Source organism: Meles meles, chromosome 17, assembly GCF_922984935.1.
Source record: "Meles meles chromosome 17, mMelMel3.1 paternal haplotype, whole genome shotgun sequence".
In the NCBI taxonomy this organism is placed as follows: domain Eukaryota; kingdom Metazoa; phylum Chordata; class Mammalia; order Carnivora; family Mustelidae; genus Meles; species Meles meles.
The window spans coordinates 33,552,661-33,569,612 of NC_060082.1; the positions used below are offsets into that span (position 1 = coordinate 33,552,661).

At 48.8% G+C, this 16,952-nt stretch overlaps 1 protein-coding gene across 1 annotated transcript; it reads left to right on the forward strand.

Moving 5' to 3' along the window:
• The first annotated feature begins 7,998 nt into the window (after window positions 1–7,998).
• On the forward strand, window positions 7,999–13,200 carry IL19 (interleukin 19). The gene is made up of 5 exons (XM_045981984.1): window positions 7,999–8,142; window positions 8,295–8,360; window positions 11,026–11,178; window positions 12,065–12,139; window positions 13,105–13,200. The coding sequence occupies exons 1-5, from the start codon at window positions 7,999–8,001 to the stop codon at window positions 13,198–13,200; spliced, it is 534 nt and encodes a 177-aa protein (XP_045837940.1).
• Window positions 13,201–16,952: the final 3,752 nt, after the last annotated feature.

Genomic DNA, 16,952 nt, shown 5'->3' on the forward strand with positions numbered 1-16,952 from the left:
AAAAATTAAATTACAAAAGTACAAATAAATGCAATGTAACTATCCCGGAGTCTGTGGTCGGTGGGGATTTACTGTTTGGCTAAGGAAGTTTAAGCTTCAGGTCCCTCACTTGCATGGGCTCTTTTCAAGTCTGTGGAGGGATCTTAGCCATGTTCATATGTCTTGTAAAATTCATGAGACGAAGGTATGGTAGCCTAATCAGTTAAGATCAGTGTCCTTTTTCACTCTGACTTCTCCTCATGGTGGGTGCTATTACAGAAGCCACAATACCTGGGCGATCTGGCTAAGGAGTAGGTGGTTGACTTGGGGATGCATTTGGCCCTTATCGAGATATATTTCCATGGCTTATAATCACATCTGTATGTGGTTAAGATATCGTTAGTGGATTGTGTGTGAGCTATCTCACACCATCCTGCCCCTTCTTCCAGCCATGGTGCTGATTCTTGTTACTGGAAGTGTGGGAGCAGAAGAGAAACGAAGTTTGAAATGTATGGAGACAGAAGGAAATGTGTTGAAAATTCTTCCAGCCATATAAAATTATAAGCCAAAGATTTGGTTTTCATTAAAATCTAGTCAACATAGAAACATTAATTCAATAATGCAATATATATAATTAGAAATGAATCAGATACTTTTTTCTCTTCTGATGGGAACTTCGTGAAGCAGAAATTTCCGTGTGTGTAGGGTGCAAACCAGTCACATACGCCATGCACGATCAACAACAAAAACCCAAATCTGGACAACCATGCTAGAGGAAAGACAGACTGTTCTTTTTATTCTCTTCATAGGAAATAACATTTAAAACTCATCATCAATGACGAAACAAAGAGATGTTAATTGATAAAAGTATTCAGTTATCTTCCCGGATTTTGTGGTGTGTGGTATTTGTCAGCTTTGAAAATTTGTAATTTGTTGGGGCACCTGGGTGGCTCAGTGGGTTAAGCCTCTGCCTTCAGCTCAGGTCATGATCCCAGGGTCCTGGGATCGAGCCCCGCGTCGGGCTCTCTGCTCAGCAGGGAGCCTGCTTCCTCCTCTCTCTCTCTCTCTGCCTGCCGCTCTGCCTACTTGTAATCTCTATCTGTCAAATAAATAAATCTTAAAAAAAAAAAAGTCAGTTGTTTGTTTAAAAAAAAATTTGTAATTTGTAATGATTTTTTAATAATTCTAAATAAAGATTCACTTTATATATATAAAATGATCTTTATTTAGAATGATTAAAATATATAAATATATATATTCAATATATATATTACTCTTCTATCACCCATATATTTATATATTTTTAAAATGTAATTTAATTTTTTTTCAGTGTTGCAAGATTCATTGTTTATGGACCACACCCAGTGCTCCATGCAATACATGCCCTCGTTAATACCCACCACCAGGCTCACCCAACCCTCCACCCCTCTCCCCCCTCCAAAACCCTCAGTTCACTTTAGTCTCTAATTTTGTACTTTTATTTTAAAATTTATTTTCTTAAAAAGTACCCTCCTTCCCTGATTATATGAGCTACAGGCCTCATACAACTTGGGTCTTCCCCTGGCTGGGGTTGAATTCTATAGACTGTTGGGTGTAAGGTTGCCAGATTCAACTGATGAAAACACAGAAGCCCAGTTAACTTTTAGATGCATGAGCACTTATATGTGCTTATCTGAAACTCACAGTTACCTGGGCATCTGGGTATCCATCCAGTAGGAATACAAAAGAAAGAGGAGTCAACTCAGCTGGGGTGGAGATAGGGAGGAGGAAGGAGAGGGCAGAGGGAAAGGAAGAGGGGAGAGATTTCACACAGGAAGTCACACCAGAGCTGAGTCTTGAAAGCTGGAGAGCATTTGCATAGCAGAAACTGCAAGGGGAGGGCTTTCTAGGTGAGGAGGGGCAGTGAAGTGTTTGGAGCGCATCAAGAGAGATGAAGTTGAAGATGTGGACACCCCGATTATGATGGTTCTGAAGTTCTATGGAGTCAGGCTAGCCCTTTATTTTAGTAGCTCCTGGGAGCCATGCTGGGAGTTTTAGGCTTTGAAGAACCAAGACTGGATATGCACTTTAGAAAGTCTGGCTTCCCTAGGAGAAGATGCGTTGTTGGGAATGAGATCAGGTCAGTGATCCAGGAAGGGAATGGGGAGGCCATGCTTGGACTCCATTACCCATCCGTGGCTCCCCCTCCCCAGTCTCTGTAGGGGTTATATTTCATGCCACTTGACCTGTAGAATCCATTAGCATAAGGCGTCAAACAGGTTCTGACGCTCTAGATCAGCAGATCTACCCTTGACTGTAAGCCCTGTGGGTGAGAAAGGAGAAGACACGGCCGGTGTTTGTAGTAGAGCTACCCAATTTGTCCTCCCCTCTCCCACGAGGCAGGATCGGCCAGTTCAGATTTCCTTAGGTCATGGACTTCCTGGGTGAAGGCAAGTCAGAACATCTTGGCTTGGGAGAGTTACATCACCTCTCCTGTTAAACAGGCTTGAGGTTCCCCAGAGCTTTGTGTTCTGTTCCACTCCACGTGATCCCAAGATAAGAAAGCAGCATGGGGTTAGGAAGGGCACGGAGCTAGAAGTCAAGAGATGGAGGTTTGAGAATAGGGTGCCACTTCCTCACTGTGTGGCTGGAGGGCTGGTTCACGCCTTCATCTGTTCATTGCTATAATGGGAATGATGAGCTGAGTGCTCTCTGCTATCCTTTCTGACCCTCATTTCTAAATCCCAAACAAAGGAGAAACTTTTTAAGTTCAAAGTCCTCAAGGACTGAGAAATTTATCCTTTTTTAATTTTGGCCTTATTTTCACAGCTATATACAAATCATTATAATCCAAATGTATTTATCAAGACATTTCAACATTTATATTCTTTTATGTTCCTATTTACTTCCCAGATAGAATATCCATTCATCGGTACCAACATTTCTTTCCTTTACAGACCCTTTCCCTATCATTCTTTCTAGTACCAACATTTTTCTTTTACAGACCTTTTCTCTATCATTCTCACAATGATAGGTTCCAAATCATTCATATAGACCCTATCCATGTTGTTCAGATCACTCAGTAGGGTCCCACTGCTCAACTAAATGGAGCTTCATTCCCATAAAAGACAGTGGGCATGGTGCCCTCTGGGGTTGTGCAATGCCCGGCTCACTCTTTGTCTGCTGTCCAGGATTTAGCACTTAGAGGAGTGGGCCAGCTGCACTCTGTTATGAAGAGGAAATTACCTTGGCACCACCACGAACAGTTCATGAAGTTGGAGTGGATAGTGGGTGAGGACGGGGGATTGGAAGGCATGAGAGAGCTGTGTCCAGCACACATCAAGCTCAGAGCATTCTCCTTTCTGGCCGGGAAGTCTTCCTTCACATTCTTTCTGCTTCCCCATGTACCAGATGGAAAATTGAGCTCTGGTATTCCAGCTGGTTCTAGAAGATCCAACACTAAGGTTAGACATAGCCCCACATTTATGGATCAAATCCACAGTTTGACTGCAGTCCTGGAAGGAATGCCGTTCCATCATAATCTATATTCTCACTTTAAGCATTATATTGTTAGGCAGCAAGGTTTAGGATGGAAGGAAATCATCTCTCGTTGTCTCTCCCTCCTCCCAATTGAAGGCCTCAAAAGGGGACTGTAAAATTAGTAACAAAGGTTACCATTTTTTAAATTTAAAAACATTTTTAAGTAAGCTCCACAGCCAGCATGAAGCCCAGCATGCTTGAACTCACGACCCTGAGATCATGACCTGAGCTGAGATCGAGAGTCTGATGCTTAACCGTCTGAGACATCCAGCTGCCCCAAAGGTTACCATTTTTGAAACTCCTGTTATGTGCCAGGTCATTTAAATCTGCATACGCTGCCCACACGGCATATATTCAGTAGGCATAGTCAGCACCATTTTGCAAAGGAAGAAATAAAGGCTCAGAGATGAACTGTCTCGCCTCCAGTCTGCCAGCCACAGGGAGCAGAGGTGGGCAGCTAGAGTCCCAGCCACTAGAATGTTCTGTGTGCTGGAAAGAAGCTAGAAACACATCACATATTTTTCCTTCTGCTGCAAGTTCCCTGATATGACATCCTTGCCCTGAAATGAAAGCTGGGTCGGAACATACAGTCTGAATACGTGAGGGGTTGAATACAGGGTGAGAGCCAGAAGGGACAGTTTTGCAATCACGTAGCATGTGGGTCCGGGCCACCATCTGGTAGCTATGAGCCAGGAGGCTCAGGCCGGGCTGGGAACACAGCAGCAACCTTCCTGCCCAGCCCCTCTGCGGAGAGGCCAGCCCCTCTGCGGAGAAGCAGTGCTGGGTGGGTGGGAGATCTCTGGAACCAAGAGAGCTCCTTTCTCCCTGCCAGAAGGAACAGAGAGACACCTATTAGCTCCTAACAAAGGTGTCTTCTCCTTTTTCAGGTGCCTAGCACACGGCATCGGAATAAAGAGTATTTATGGAGTGCTTATCAGGGATCAAGTCCATTAGCTCATTCTGACCCTCATAGTTTATTTTTTGCTTATTTTATTGAGCTTCAGAAAAGTCATAAACAGCTTGTCTAAGGTCTCACAGAGAAGAGGGAAAGGCAGGGTATAAATCTAGAGGTATACCGTGGCCATTAAAATCATGTATTGTATTCTTAGAACATGTATTAAATCATTAAGTCCAAGATGCTGGACAAGGTTTGTAGCCCTCATAGCTTCTTGCCCTCACACTTACCCCAGACTTCCCTGTTCCTCTTTCTTCTCTGCCGGTGTCCTGCCCATCCCTCCCCCGTCTAGCTGCACACAAGGTCTGCCCCAACCTGTTGTCCAAAGGGCCAGTGGGTCTCTTGTAATTGTAGCCCATCTTCATTGAGAGCGCTTCGTTCGGTTAAAAACAAGCTCTGCTTATTTGGGGATGTCATGCTCGGGGAGGAAACTTTTTACAACCTATGCTTCCCTCGCCATCACCCCAAACCCTGCTCCTCGGAGGAGTCATGATGTAGAGTTTGTATAGGAAGAGTAATTGGGATGGAGGGTCTTCTGTTCCATGAGCAAGGACTCTAGGCTCAGTTCCTGAGTCTGCCACTGGCTGCTAAGCCCTTCCACTTCCTCATTTTCCCACTTTCTACCGCTCATTTTCTCTCCCTGCACTAATCGAGATGAAAGCATCCTCCAAGAGACATGAGGAAGAGGAAAGAAATGCTGGCCAAGTAGATACATTTCTGAGAGGGGGAAAAAGAGGTTTCTCATAAGGTTAAACAAAATAATGCACATAGAGCATTTTGCTAGCACCTGGCACCAAAAGGTGTTCAACAGCTGTATGAAGCTTCGGGCAGAGGAAGGGTGCCGGGACCAAGGACACCTGCACCGTTTCCTGGGGCTGGCTGCGTCAGGGTGGGGCTGCAGGAGAGTACTTTGCCGAGTTTGCCTGCAGGGTGCAGTTGGTGGCATGCCACATAGCTCTCAGGAAAGTGACCTAACTTGGATTTTTCTGCATGGACACAGAATTGCAAGAAATTCTCATTTGCATAGCGGTGGGGAGTTTATTCTTCCTAGAAGCTGCATGTCAAGACCCAGAAGAAAGAGGCATTTCTTAATAATGATTAATCAGTTGTATCTCAAAGAAGCAAGAAAACAATTAGGGAAATGAGATACTAAGGAAACAAGGAGAAAAATAATCTCCCAAAGGTGGACCCACCCAGTAAACCTTGACAGCATTTCCTCTTATCCACCTGCATAAAAGTGACCAGCCCTTTCCGAGTGGCGAAGGGCAGACAGAGAAGACACAGGGGTGGCTGGAAGCACCTGGTGAGAGGTGAGACGCTCGCGGGCCGCACGCCGTCCTAGCCCTCGGCTCTCATTGCTGCAGAGAGGTGACCTGTGGACATCGTGTATGGCCTGGGGATTTTGTAGGACGGGGAAGGGTACTTCATGGAGAGGACGAGCCTCTTCATACCTTGTTCTCGATAAGCAAGGATGGAGAATGGGGAAGAAGGAGGGCAGGAGGGAAGGGAAGAGGAAGGGATCTATTATTTACTATAAGCTTTTTGTTCTAGAAGGTGTGCTGGGCATTTGATAACTTTTCTTTTTAAAAATAAGGCTTTGCCATATTAAATAGCTCTTTAAATGGAAGGAGCATGGTTGGTTCAGTGGGACTGGATCAGAAAGGCGCCCCTGTCTGTCTGGTGGGAGGGAAGCTGCTGGGATATCCAGCTGAGTCCCCGGAGGGAATGCTACTGTCCATGGACACTGTGGCGGCAAGGAGAGCCGGCTTGAGGGCCAGCCCGCCTGTCTCCCCACCCTGGTTCAGCTGCTTACTGGCTGCCTACCGTGGGCAGATGTCGTCACTTCTCTGTGTCAGTTTCCTCTTGGGTAGAATGGGGAGAGAAACCACTCACCTCACAAGGTGGTTGTGAGCATTCCATAAGAAAATTGTGGGAAATGCTCGGCACAATGCCCCCGACACGTGGCATGTATGATAAACATTAGCTACTACTGTTTCTGAATCGGCCAAGGTGTCTGGGCTCGCCTACCCGAGCTAAGGGGGGCATCTTTGTCCTCTGCATGAGGTCGGAGGCTCCTGGCATGGGGGTGATCAGAGGATGTCCCACTGCTTCTCAGAGTCGTCTTGTCAGAGGAAAAACTGTACTCTCTTCCCAGTCACTTGACTTTCTAGAAGTGTCCTAGTTGCCTCGAGGTGGGGATAGAGCTGTGGGAGAACTTACAGTCTTCCCTGCCGATGGGGGTCTGTTTTCCCGCTTTGCCAGAAAGAGAGAGATTGGAAAAAAGAGGAATGAAGCCCTTTGGCACGATGCCTGCTCCATGGTGAGGTCTCTCTCTACAGCTGTGCCCTCGTGGGGATGATGCCGAGTTACTAAGACACGAGGCAAAATGGTTTTCGAAACAGGGTTTGCTCTTTCTTGGCTTTCTGGAGAAGAGCCTGGGAATTCCAGGGAAGACTGGGGAATGGCGGTGGGGAGCGGGGCCTGCCGAGGCTCACAGTCTCACACATGTCTTTGCAGCTCTGGCATGGGAAGCGATGGTGAGGAGTGGGTGGGGGGCTCCTCAGTCCCCGCAGCTGGCTTCCTAGCTTGTGCACAGCCACTGGTCTCACACACACACACACACACACACACACAGCTGGAAGCCAGAGCTCTGGGTGGGCACCGTGGAGGATGCTGGGCAGAGGGCTGGTCTCATCACACACGCTGTCCTAAGCCTTTCTTGAAGGCTAAGCCCTGGGCTAGTGCTGGGGCAAGTCAGGGGAGGAGACTTTTCTCCCTGTGTCTGCCTGACACCATTGAGTGTAACACAGAGGGACAGAGAGGACAGAGGCAGGGAGGGTGATGGGACTAGACGAGTCTGGCCCCACCTAGGACGAGTGAGCTGCACACAGGTCTCTCACAGCCCCTGGGCTCAGTGAGTGACAGAGGGGAACTGCCAACTTGCCCACCTCTTTCGCTTCACTGTGGCTAATTCGTTGATTGGAGGTGTCTTGTGCCTCCCTTTCCCATCTTCTCTGGAAGGTGACATCTTCATAGTTGGCTTCAGACAGATGATTTTAAGCAGATACACATCGGGGGTTTATAACAAAAGGGTGTCGCCTATTTCGGGAGCAAACATTTAAAAAATGTGCTTTTAGGGTTTTTCAGATCTGTTGCCTAATTCCCAGGGCGTGTTACCAACCCTGTTTTTCCTATTTAATTTATTAAAAACAATGCTTTTCATCCCTGTTGACAAAATGAGCCTGTTGAGTCATAATGGAGTGATATCCACACAAATAGACTCCCTGGGACTTGAGAGAGTCCTGTACTGTGCTTTCTGGGGTGAAGGTGGGGGCACCGGGGGAGGGAGAGTGCTCATTCAATTGATTCAAGAAAAACAGAGGAGGAGACACATGACCATGAACTCCACAAGGCTAAGGTACTTAGTCTCGTTTTCTTGGCTGCTGTCTGGCGTGCCTCGCTAGGTACAGAGGGGAGCTTGGCCAGGAGTCCCCATTTCTTTCCCTGCTCAACTGGGCAGCTGACCTCCCCCCTTCCTGCAGGACATGAAGGCACAGCGTGTTTCCCTCTGGCTCGTGGCTGCTATGTTCTTCCTGTGCTCAGTGCACACCCGAAGTCTGAGAAGGTGTCTGATCTCCATGGACATACACTCTATAGAAGAGACTTTCCAGGAAATCAAGAAAACCATCGTGAGTATGGGTTAGGGGTGAAGGTGTGGGCAAGGGAGCGTGTCTTATCTTCCATCTTCACTTGAAGAGCTAGTTCCTTTTGTTATCCTTTGAGTCTCAGGGGGACACAGAGTACTCATGGCTTGTGTCTGTCCTTATGTTTCCCCCCATAGCAAGCTAAGGACACCTTCCAAAATGTCACCATCCTGTCCACACCAGAGACCCTGCATAGCATCAAGGTATTGGTTTGGATCTGCTCTTTCTGTATTGTTATTTTTATGGTGAAATGGCCCTGGGCTGAGAAAGAAATCTCCACCCTGTCTTCTCCTTCCCAATCTCTTCTTTCTAAATATGCCCGGTTTCTTATTTGCCAGCTGATGTGTTCATGCACACTTGTGTCTCAGGGACTTGGAAACCCCTAGGATGGACCCAAGAAGTGCCACTTATCTACAGAGGGACTTTGGGGTGCCACATGCTCAATGGAACAGGTTGTCTGTGGCTCAGGATGATTCTGGAAGTTTTCATGGGGGAGTCGAGAAAATGAACAGTGACTTAAAAACTGAGTTGGCTCTGGGTCAGTGGGTAAAGGAGGAAGGAGTCTAGAGATCAGGGAGAATGTGTGTGAGATCAGTGAATGTGTATTAGGGGACAGTGAGGCAACAAGACCAGGCTTGTGGCATGAGGGTCGGGCAGGTGAGTGAGGTGAGGGTAAGAGGAGGAAGTGGGAAAATACACTTAAGTCATTTTACCAAGAGCCTTCAAAGCCAGGCTGAGCCTTGACCTTGTAATACAGCAATAAGGGGTCCTGTAGGTTCTTGAGCCAAAGACTGTATGACCACAGCATCTTTTGGAAAGACTGTTTGGTGGTGTTCTTTACAATAGGAAATGTGAGGCAGGAAAGCTAGTAAAGAGATATTCCAACTCTCCAGATGAGAGGTGTTGGGTGCGTTACAAAACAGTAGGCTTATAAGGCGAGAATTCACTTTACAGAAGGCGGTCACTGAGAAGCACCCTTAAAAATGAGCTCCTCCATTGGGGAGGGGAGGCGAACCATAAGAGACTATGGACTCTGAAAAACAACCTGAGGGTTTTGAAGGGTCAGGGGTGGGAGGTTGGGGGAACAGGTGGTGGGTAATAGGGAGGGCACGTTTTGCATGGAGCACTGGGTGTTGTGCAAAAACAATGAATACTGTTACGCTGAAAAAAATAAATAAAATGGAAAAAAAAAAGAAAAAAAAATGAGCTCCTCCAGTCCTTGTAAGCATTGTAGAAAGATCCAGGTTTTTTTTCCAGATATTTATCTGCCAGAGTGCGAAGGATAGTCGCAATGAGTTACTCTTACTTTTTCTTTTGGCTTCTCTGAGCGAGATAATTCTTCTAGGCAGTATTGGGCCTGATCTATTCGTAGGAAATAGATGTAGCCACTTACTAAATACTATTCCAGCCCGCTGTATGAGAGACTCACAGGATAGCGTAGTGGGAAGGGACCCAGAAGGCTACCTATTCCAAAGCCATCATTTTCAAATGAGCAAATCGCTAGCTTGGGAGAGAAAATGACTAGTCAATGGTTGAGCCAGTGGCTGACCCCACGCCCCCTCTGTTTCCAGATTCTTTCTCCTCTCTAGATCCAGAAATAGTTGATGGGGCAGGAGAGTCAATGAGGAGGCAGGTTTTTATTGTATTTCTCCCTCCCCTCCCCGGCTCCCTGATAAAACAAAGGTGTTTCGCTTTTTGCTCCTTTGGTTCAGGGAACCAGCAGGAGAGAACAAGGAGAAGGGTTTTGCCATCGAGGAAAAGCTGCCTGTGGGGCCAAGGAGGCTTTGCTGCTTTAATGCTAATGAAGACTGAGGCCCTGTCCCACTCACGCTTCATACCCCTCCCTTCTCAGCCTGAGCTATAAACCTCCTGCCAGGCAACTCATTGGCTCTCAGCAGGGTGTAAATTGCTAGAAGGAAATTCAGCGCAACCAACTGCTGGGAATTCAAGCATGCCCCCCCTCCCTGGCCACCCCTTAGAGACATAGACACTCAGCCAGCTGCAGACCCACCCAGAGGTACACATTCCTGCAGCTGTCAGTTTCCATTCTTGCAAATCTTCGCTCCATTCAAATGATCCCTGCAGTTTAAAAGGGACAAATCAGGGTGGTGGGGGGGAGCAGAGCAGGACTGTCAGGATAAATGCGATGTCATTACAGTGGAAGAAATTGTGCCCAGCACACACCGGGTGTGCAAGAGCTCCTGATATTTATACACGGGTATTTGTGCCATGTTGATGGGTGGGAACGGGTACAGAGGGGAGGACCACAGCAGGTCCTTTTCCAGAAAGCTGCTCAGATGTGGATCCTTTCAAAAGGGAGACACCAGATTCCTGGAAGGGTTTAAGCTTACGTGAGTGAGGACGTGTGGGGATGCTGTAGAGACGGTTCTAGTCTGTGACCAGGCTCATCACTTACTCTTATATTTTCTGGCCATAAAAAAAAAAAAAAGAAAAGGAAAAAGAAACGGCCATCTGTCTTGGTGCTTTCATCATAAGTAGTTTTTTTTTTTAAAGATTTTATTTATTTGAAAGACAGAAATTACAAGTAGGCAGAGAGGCAGGCAGAGAGAGAGGAGGAAGCAGGCTCCCTGCCGAGCAGAGAGTCCGATGCGGGGCTCGATTCCAGGACCCTGGGATCATGACCTGAGTCGAAGGCAGAGGCTTTAACCCACTGAGCCACCCAGGCGCCCCCATCATAAGTAGTTTTGATGTGGTGAGAGGACATGGATACTCTGAGACCAACATGGATTTAAAAAACTGACCTTTAGCTCTTTTGTTCCTTGACGCCCTTACTCAGATAGGCTGCTTTGGTCTCTGAGATGGTAAGAGAAGATGGTCCCTGGGGCTTCCTCTAACTTGTGTCTGTAGCCCTTAGACGTATGCTGCATGACCAAGAACCTCCTGGCATTTTACGTGGACAAGGTATTCAAGGACCATCAGGAGCTGAACCCCCAGATCTTGAGAAAAATCAGCAGCATTGCCAACTCTTTCCTCTACATGCAGAAGGCTCTGCAACGATGTGTGAGTGATCACCTCAGGACTCTGCTCCCCGACGGCCCCAGGGACGGTCCAGGACATGCTGATCCCACTTGGCTTGTTGTAATGGTTCCTAGACTCAAGGGAAACCCCTTGCCCTATCATCCGTGGGGAGAACCGTCCGGAACCTCCTCCTCAGGGCTTCCTCCCAGCTGATACCTCAGCAGATCCCATTTCCTCATGGATAATCCTCCTGGGGTGACCTTCTGTCAAAGTATTCCTTCAGCCACCTCAGTGCTGGCCTGTGACAGAGACACGCCCAGGCGTCCAGGCTTGTCATACGACTCTCTCTAGTTTCTTTGTCCGTGGCCCTTTGGGGTTTCCATACTCATGGACCTCCGGGTTGCTCCATCCTATAATCTATCCCTAGGGGTTGTCTATAAATTCACTGTGCTCTATTAGAAACAAACACCAGAAATGAAACCAAACCCAAACAAACCCACAAGAACTTAGACCAGGACAAACCCTGGGTTCCAGCCCCAACCCTGCCAATGTGTGACTTTGTGGCAAATTCTCTTCCCTTTCTGTTCTCGGATTCTAAAGTTGTCAGAAGTCATGACCCCTGCAGTACTTACCTTAAGTCATTTAATCAGTTATTTAATTCACTGATCCAGTAAATACTTAGTGCCTAATGGGGTGCCGCATTCACCGGGTGGTGACGAGGCGGCTTTGCCCCCCACTTTCCTGGCCCTTCAAGTCGGGTGAGCTGCAACCCCAGAAAAGCCCTGGCCAAACACAGGGCGACTCTGTCAACAGACTCTTGTCCCGCTCGCTGCTCCAACCCGAGCTGACCCTCCTGAGCCACCTGGGGCAGAAAAAACGGGCTGGGTGGGAAGGTCCTCTGATGGCTCCTTCCTCCACTGGATCTCAGCAGGAGCAGAGGCGGTGTCACTGCAGGGATGAAGCCACCAATGCCACCAGAATCATCCACGACAACTATGATCAGGTAAGGGTAGACGGGGGTGCGTGGGTGGGGGGGAGATGAGGAAGACGGAGATGGGCCGCGGGACCCTGATAGAGAGTGTGCCAACCCTTCTGTCTCCTCTCCACGCAGAGTTGCTCATTCCCTTGACAAGTGTTTATTGCTGGTCTTCCCAATTCTGTGTGTCCGCAAGGAGTGTGTAGGTCTTAGACTCTTGGCTAATTTCCTGGGCTCCCCTTCACCCCCCACCATTTCTTCTGCCTTTACATATCAGAACTAATGTATCAGAATTAAATGTTGAGGTAAAGCACGCACACCATTGCAGATGGGGGTGATACAGAGGGAGCCAAGATCCTCAATGAACACATTACCGGCGAGGTGTCGCTGTGGTCGGTAAACCGCCGCCCGCATTCGGTGGGGTGATGGAGAACAGTGCTTCTGTTCTTCTCCCGCACACGCAATAGAGAACGCACACCTCATCTAGAGCAGAACTGGTGCTTCGCACATGCGTCCTTTGGAGACTTGGCCAAAATCAAATGCAGGTTCTGGCTTAGTAGGTATGGAACGAGGCCTGAGAGTCTGCATTTCAACCACACTCCCAACCAATGTCAATGCTTTAACAAGGCAGGAGGTGGGAGTCTGGTCACGGCCGTGCTGTGCTTGGAGAGGCTGCCCGGCGTAAGTTATAACTGGCTAAGACTCGTACTGTTCTTGCCACCGACCAGCTGCTCTCCCAAGCACGCTGCAGATATCAGCACACCTGTTCCTCACAACGATGCTACGAGCCAGTATCTGCATTTGACAAACTAAGAAACGAGGAAAAACAATTTGGGTTTCTTGTTAGAAAAATAATCTAGGGTACATCGGCTCTGCCAATATAATGGATGGGTAAAAGGAAAACCTCCTGACAACTGGAACATGGGGAAAGATCTGAAAACAATTACACGGTCTAGAAAGGCAGGTTCTTGTGATGATTCGCCTGGTTTCAGCTGGAGGTCCGGTCTGCCGCCATTAAGTCGCTGGGAGAGCTTGATGTCTTTCTAGCCTGGATTGACAAGAATCATCAAGGACCTTCTGAGGCCTGAAGACCAGGAAGCGAACACCCGGGATGGGGGGTGGGGTGGGAGGGGTGTGGGGTGGGACAGCCCCTGTAAGGCTGTCTGAGGGGAGGGAGATGGGGAAGACCCCGTTTTTATGCAGATGAGGGAATTCTGAAGAAACCTCTCTCCACTTTGGAATTCTCTCCTCTGGGGTTGGGGTATGGCAGGGGAAAATCTAGGTTTGAACAGATCTCGGCCTGGGGCTGCAAGCCCCCCTGGCTGGGCCCAGGCTGCCTGAAAGCAGCCAAACAGTGTGCTGTCGTATTTATAATAAACACACCTGTGGGAAGGTCCCGGGAGCCATCGTGGCGGGGACGGGTGGGCTTCCCCCTAATTTATTGTGCGCTTGTTTACCCCGTGTCTGTGATGCGAGCCGAGCGATGTCCTGTAGTGCATATTGTACCGACTGATTTTCCTGAATAAACTCAATTCTATGCCAGTTAGTGGAACTGTCTTCTCATTCAGCAAGCGCCAGCCAAGGACGCATAAGTGGTGACGATTAGAAGTGAAAGGCGCCTTAAAGAACGCACGGAGGTAGGGAAACCAAGGCTCGAGAGGGGTAAGAATCACTGAGTCCCAAAGCGAGTCAGGGCAGAGCAGGGCTCTGCACTGGGTCCCCAAAGCCTCCCCCCAGCAACCTGCCCTCCTCCTAATGATCGAGAAGATGGACACGGGGCCTCTGACCGCCGGCCTCTTGACATCACTCTGCCTCTCTCTGTCTCTGTGCCTTTCTGTCTTTGAATGTCATTTCTTTCTTACTGCTCCCAACCTAGATACATCTCCGACCCTACATTCGTCCTCCATGGGCTAGAGGTTGTGCTAGAGAGAAGGTGTTTCTGACACAAGGGTGGTTGTCCTGCTCACAACGCGGGGCAGGGGCAGCCCAAGGCATGGGCCATGCTGGGTAGAGAAGTAGCCCAGGCTACAGCGGAGAGAGACCCAAAGGGGCACCATCTTCTAGAAGGACACTCCTCCTCATGTGGTTAACAACTGACCCTAAGCACCTGCCATGTGCCGGGTACTGAGCTGAGCCCTTTCTCATCACCAGCGCCCCCCCCCCCCCGGGTTATCATCTGTGCTGTGAGTGGCTGCCTGAAGCGTCCTCTCTTCACTGCTGCCCGAGGAAGAGATCCCGCAGGGCACGCTTCCATGGACAGAGCAGGATCTCTGAAGTCAGACACGCTGGCTCCAAGCCCGTGTGACTTGGCATAAACTACTTGATGTCCCTGTCTCAGCGCCCTCTTCTGTAAAGGGGGGACAATGCCACCAATGTCCAACTGTTGCTGTGAGCATCAGGTGTGGTGAAGCATCCCCTCAGCCCCCCTCACCCCACCCCCAGGAGCCCAGCAGGGTTCCAGCTGCACTTGGGGGGGGGGGCATAGAAAATGCCAACCAGGAGCCAGGGCCTGGTGTCAAGGCTTTTCCAGCTGGGAGCTGCCTGGGGCAAGAAACTGTCTTTCTTTGGTCCTTAGTCCTCTAGAATGTGGAAAATGACCGCTTTTCATTTAAAAGCCAGAGTCATCAAGATGGCCTGGAGAGCCCTGTAATCTGTCCACAAGGCCTCCCCAGCCCCGTTTCTCTAATGATGCCCCCGACTGCGTGTGAGGCTCCCTCCGACCCTGCCATCCTGGCCTGTGATCTGTGTTCCCCACACAGCCCGGGCAAGCTCTCATCTTAGGGCCTTCGCACTTGGTGGGCACACGCAGGGGTCACCAGAGGTCGCGGGTCCAAAAAAAGGTCCAGTGTCACGTTCTGGTGGGTGAGCCCGTTATGAAGAGGAAGCGGAACTGCCCACTGAGGACACCACCTTTGCAAGGTGCCCTTGGGTAGACGCCCATCCTGAGGCGGCCGGAGGAGGGCAGGATCAGCTTCGTCAGAGCATTTCTGATCTTTTGTGGCTGCCTAGAGGTCCACTTGAACCCAGACACCTTCCCCTTTAGGCCTTTATTCAAAGGTATCTTATGTACGAACAAAACCCTCATTTCCACCTTCAGCACATCTGAGACCCCTTTCTTGCTTCCCCAGCGTCCTATTTTGTTACCTGTTTCCCCACTCAGGTGTAAGCTCCACGAGGGCGAGGATAGTTTGGTTTTTTCACTGCCTGGCACTTACTAGGTGTTAAATTCACATTTCTCGAGTAAATGATCTGGATGAACTTAAACGATGATAATAGCAAACATTTATATAGTGCTTTCTATGTGGCAGGCTATAGTCTAAAAAATATACATAATGTATTATAATATGAATATATATATTTTATTTAATTCTCCCAACAATCCTCTAGCAGTTCTGAGAATGAAATAAAATGGGGGAAAAAAAAAAGGGCCACTGCTTTGAATCCTAGCAACACAGGTAATTAAACTCCAAGGAGGAAACTGGGGCACAGAGAGGTTAAGTAAGAGACCCGAAGTCACACAGCTCCCAAGCAGCAGAGCCAGGGAACCTGGTTTCAGGATGAACTACAATGTCAGCAATGATGGACATGTGCTGAGCGCCACTCTGTGCCAGGCGCTGAGGTGAAAACTTGATGTACCGTTTCTCCTTCATTCCTCACGATGCTCTATAAGGTAAAGATGATTGACCAACCCAATTCTACAGATGAGGAGAGCTAAAGCTTGGGGAGTTTCGTACACACCTAGGGTCATGCAGATGGTTCTGGAACTGGGATTCAAATTTGGGATCCTACTCCAAAACCAGAGCCCTTGGTCACTATGGAACGTCATCTTGGGCAAGCATGGAGAGAAAGCCTTTTGCCGGCATCATGGGCTGCACCTGCCAGGTTGCAGAAGTAGTAAAAGAGGAGGAGGAGAGACGGGGCAGGAGGGGGGCAAAGGACTAGGGAAGGAGAAGATCTCTCTCCCTCTCTCTTTCCTTCTGTATCTCTTGTTTGCAGGTTTCACTTTGTCACTTCGCTGGTGCACCTGTCCTTTCCTTCCTTCCTGACTTGAAGAATGTCTCCTGACTCTTTTGTAGCCCACAGGGTGCTGGAACAGAGTTGTGTTTTCGGTTTTGATATTGTTGTTTTTTGTTTGTTTGTTTTCTGTTTTCACAGAGCTGGCATTTCATATGTGCGTGCCGAGGAACCAAGTATAAAATTCTCCCCCAAACCATCCTTTCTGAGTCCTTTATGAGACGCTAGGCACCCTTGCAAACCTAGGGCTCAGCTTCCACTGCTAAGGTGCCAGGGAGGGACCCCACAGCAGGTAGCAGGACCAGCAGGTGCCTTACATACAGGATCTTTCTCGAGTCCCAGAGGAGCATAGCCAGTTAATGGTCTTACCCTCAAGTGACAGGGAACGAGGCTGAGGCTCAGGAAGGTGGGAAATTGCATGGCTAAGGAACGGCAGATGGAGACAGTAAGTCCAGGTCCCATCTTCCTGGCTCCACGGCTCACTCCCCTTGCTGCTGGGAGAGTTCACTTTATTTTGGGCCAGACTATATAATCCGGGGCCTAGATTACTATGCCGGATGCAAGCAACGCAGATCCTTAACCCCAGACGTACGAAAAAGGACCTGCGCTCACTAGCAACAATTCTGTGAAGTTGCACACTGATTCATGGGCCAGCACAGAGCAAAGAAGCAGAGGCCAACTTCTGAGTGTGTCCCATGATGTTCCTGGTCCAGCTGAGAGTCTGGACTCCTGGAGGACACTGTCTCCTCTTTCCATCTTCCAGAACAAATCACTGGCAGCCAGGCATGCACAGGGCAACTGTCTTTTAGAGCTGTGGTCTTGCCAG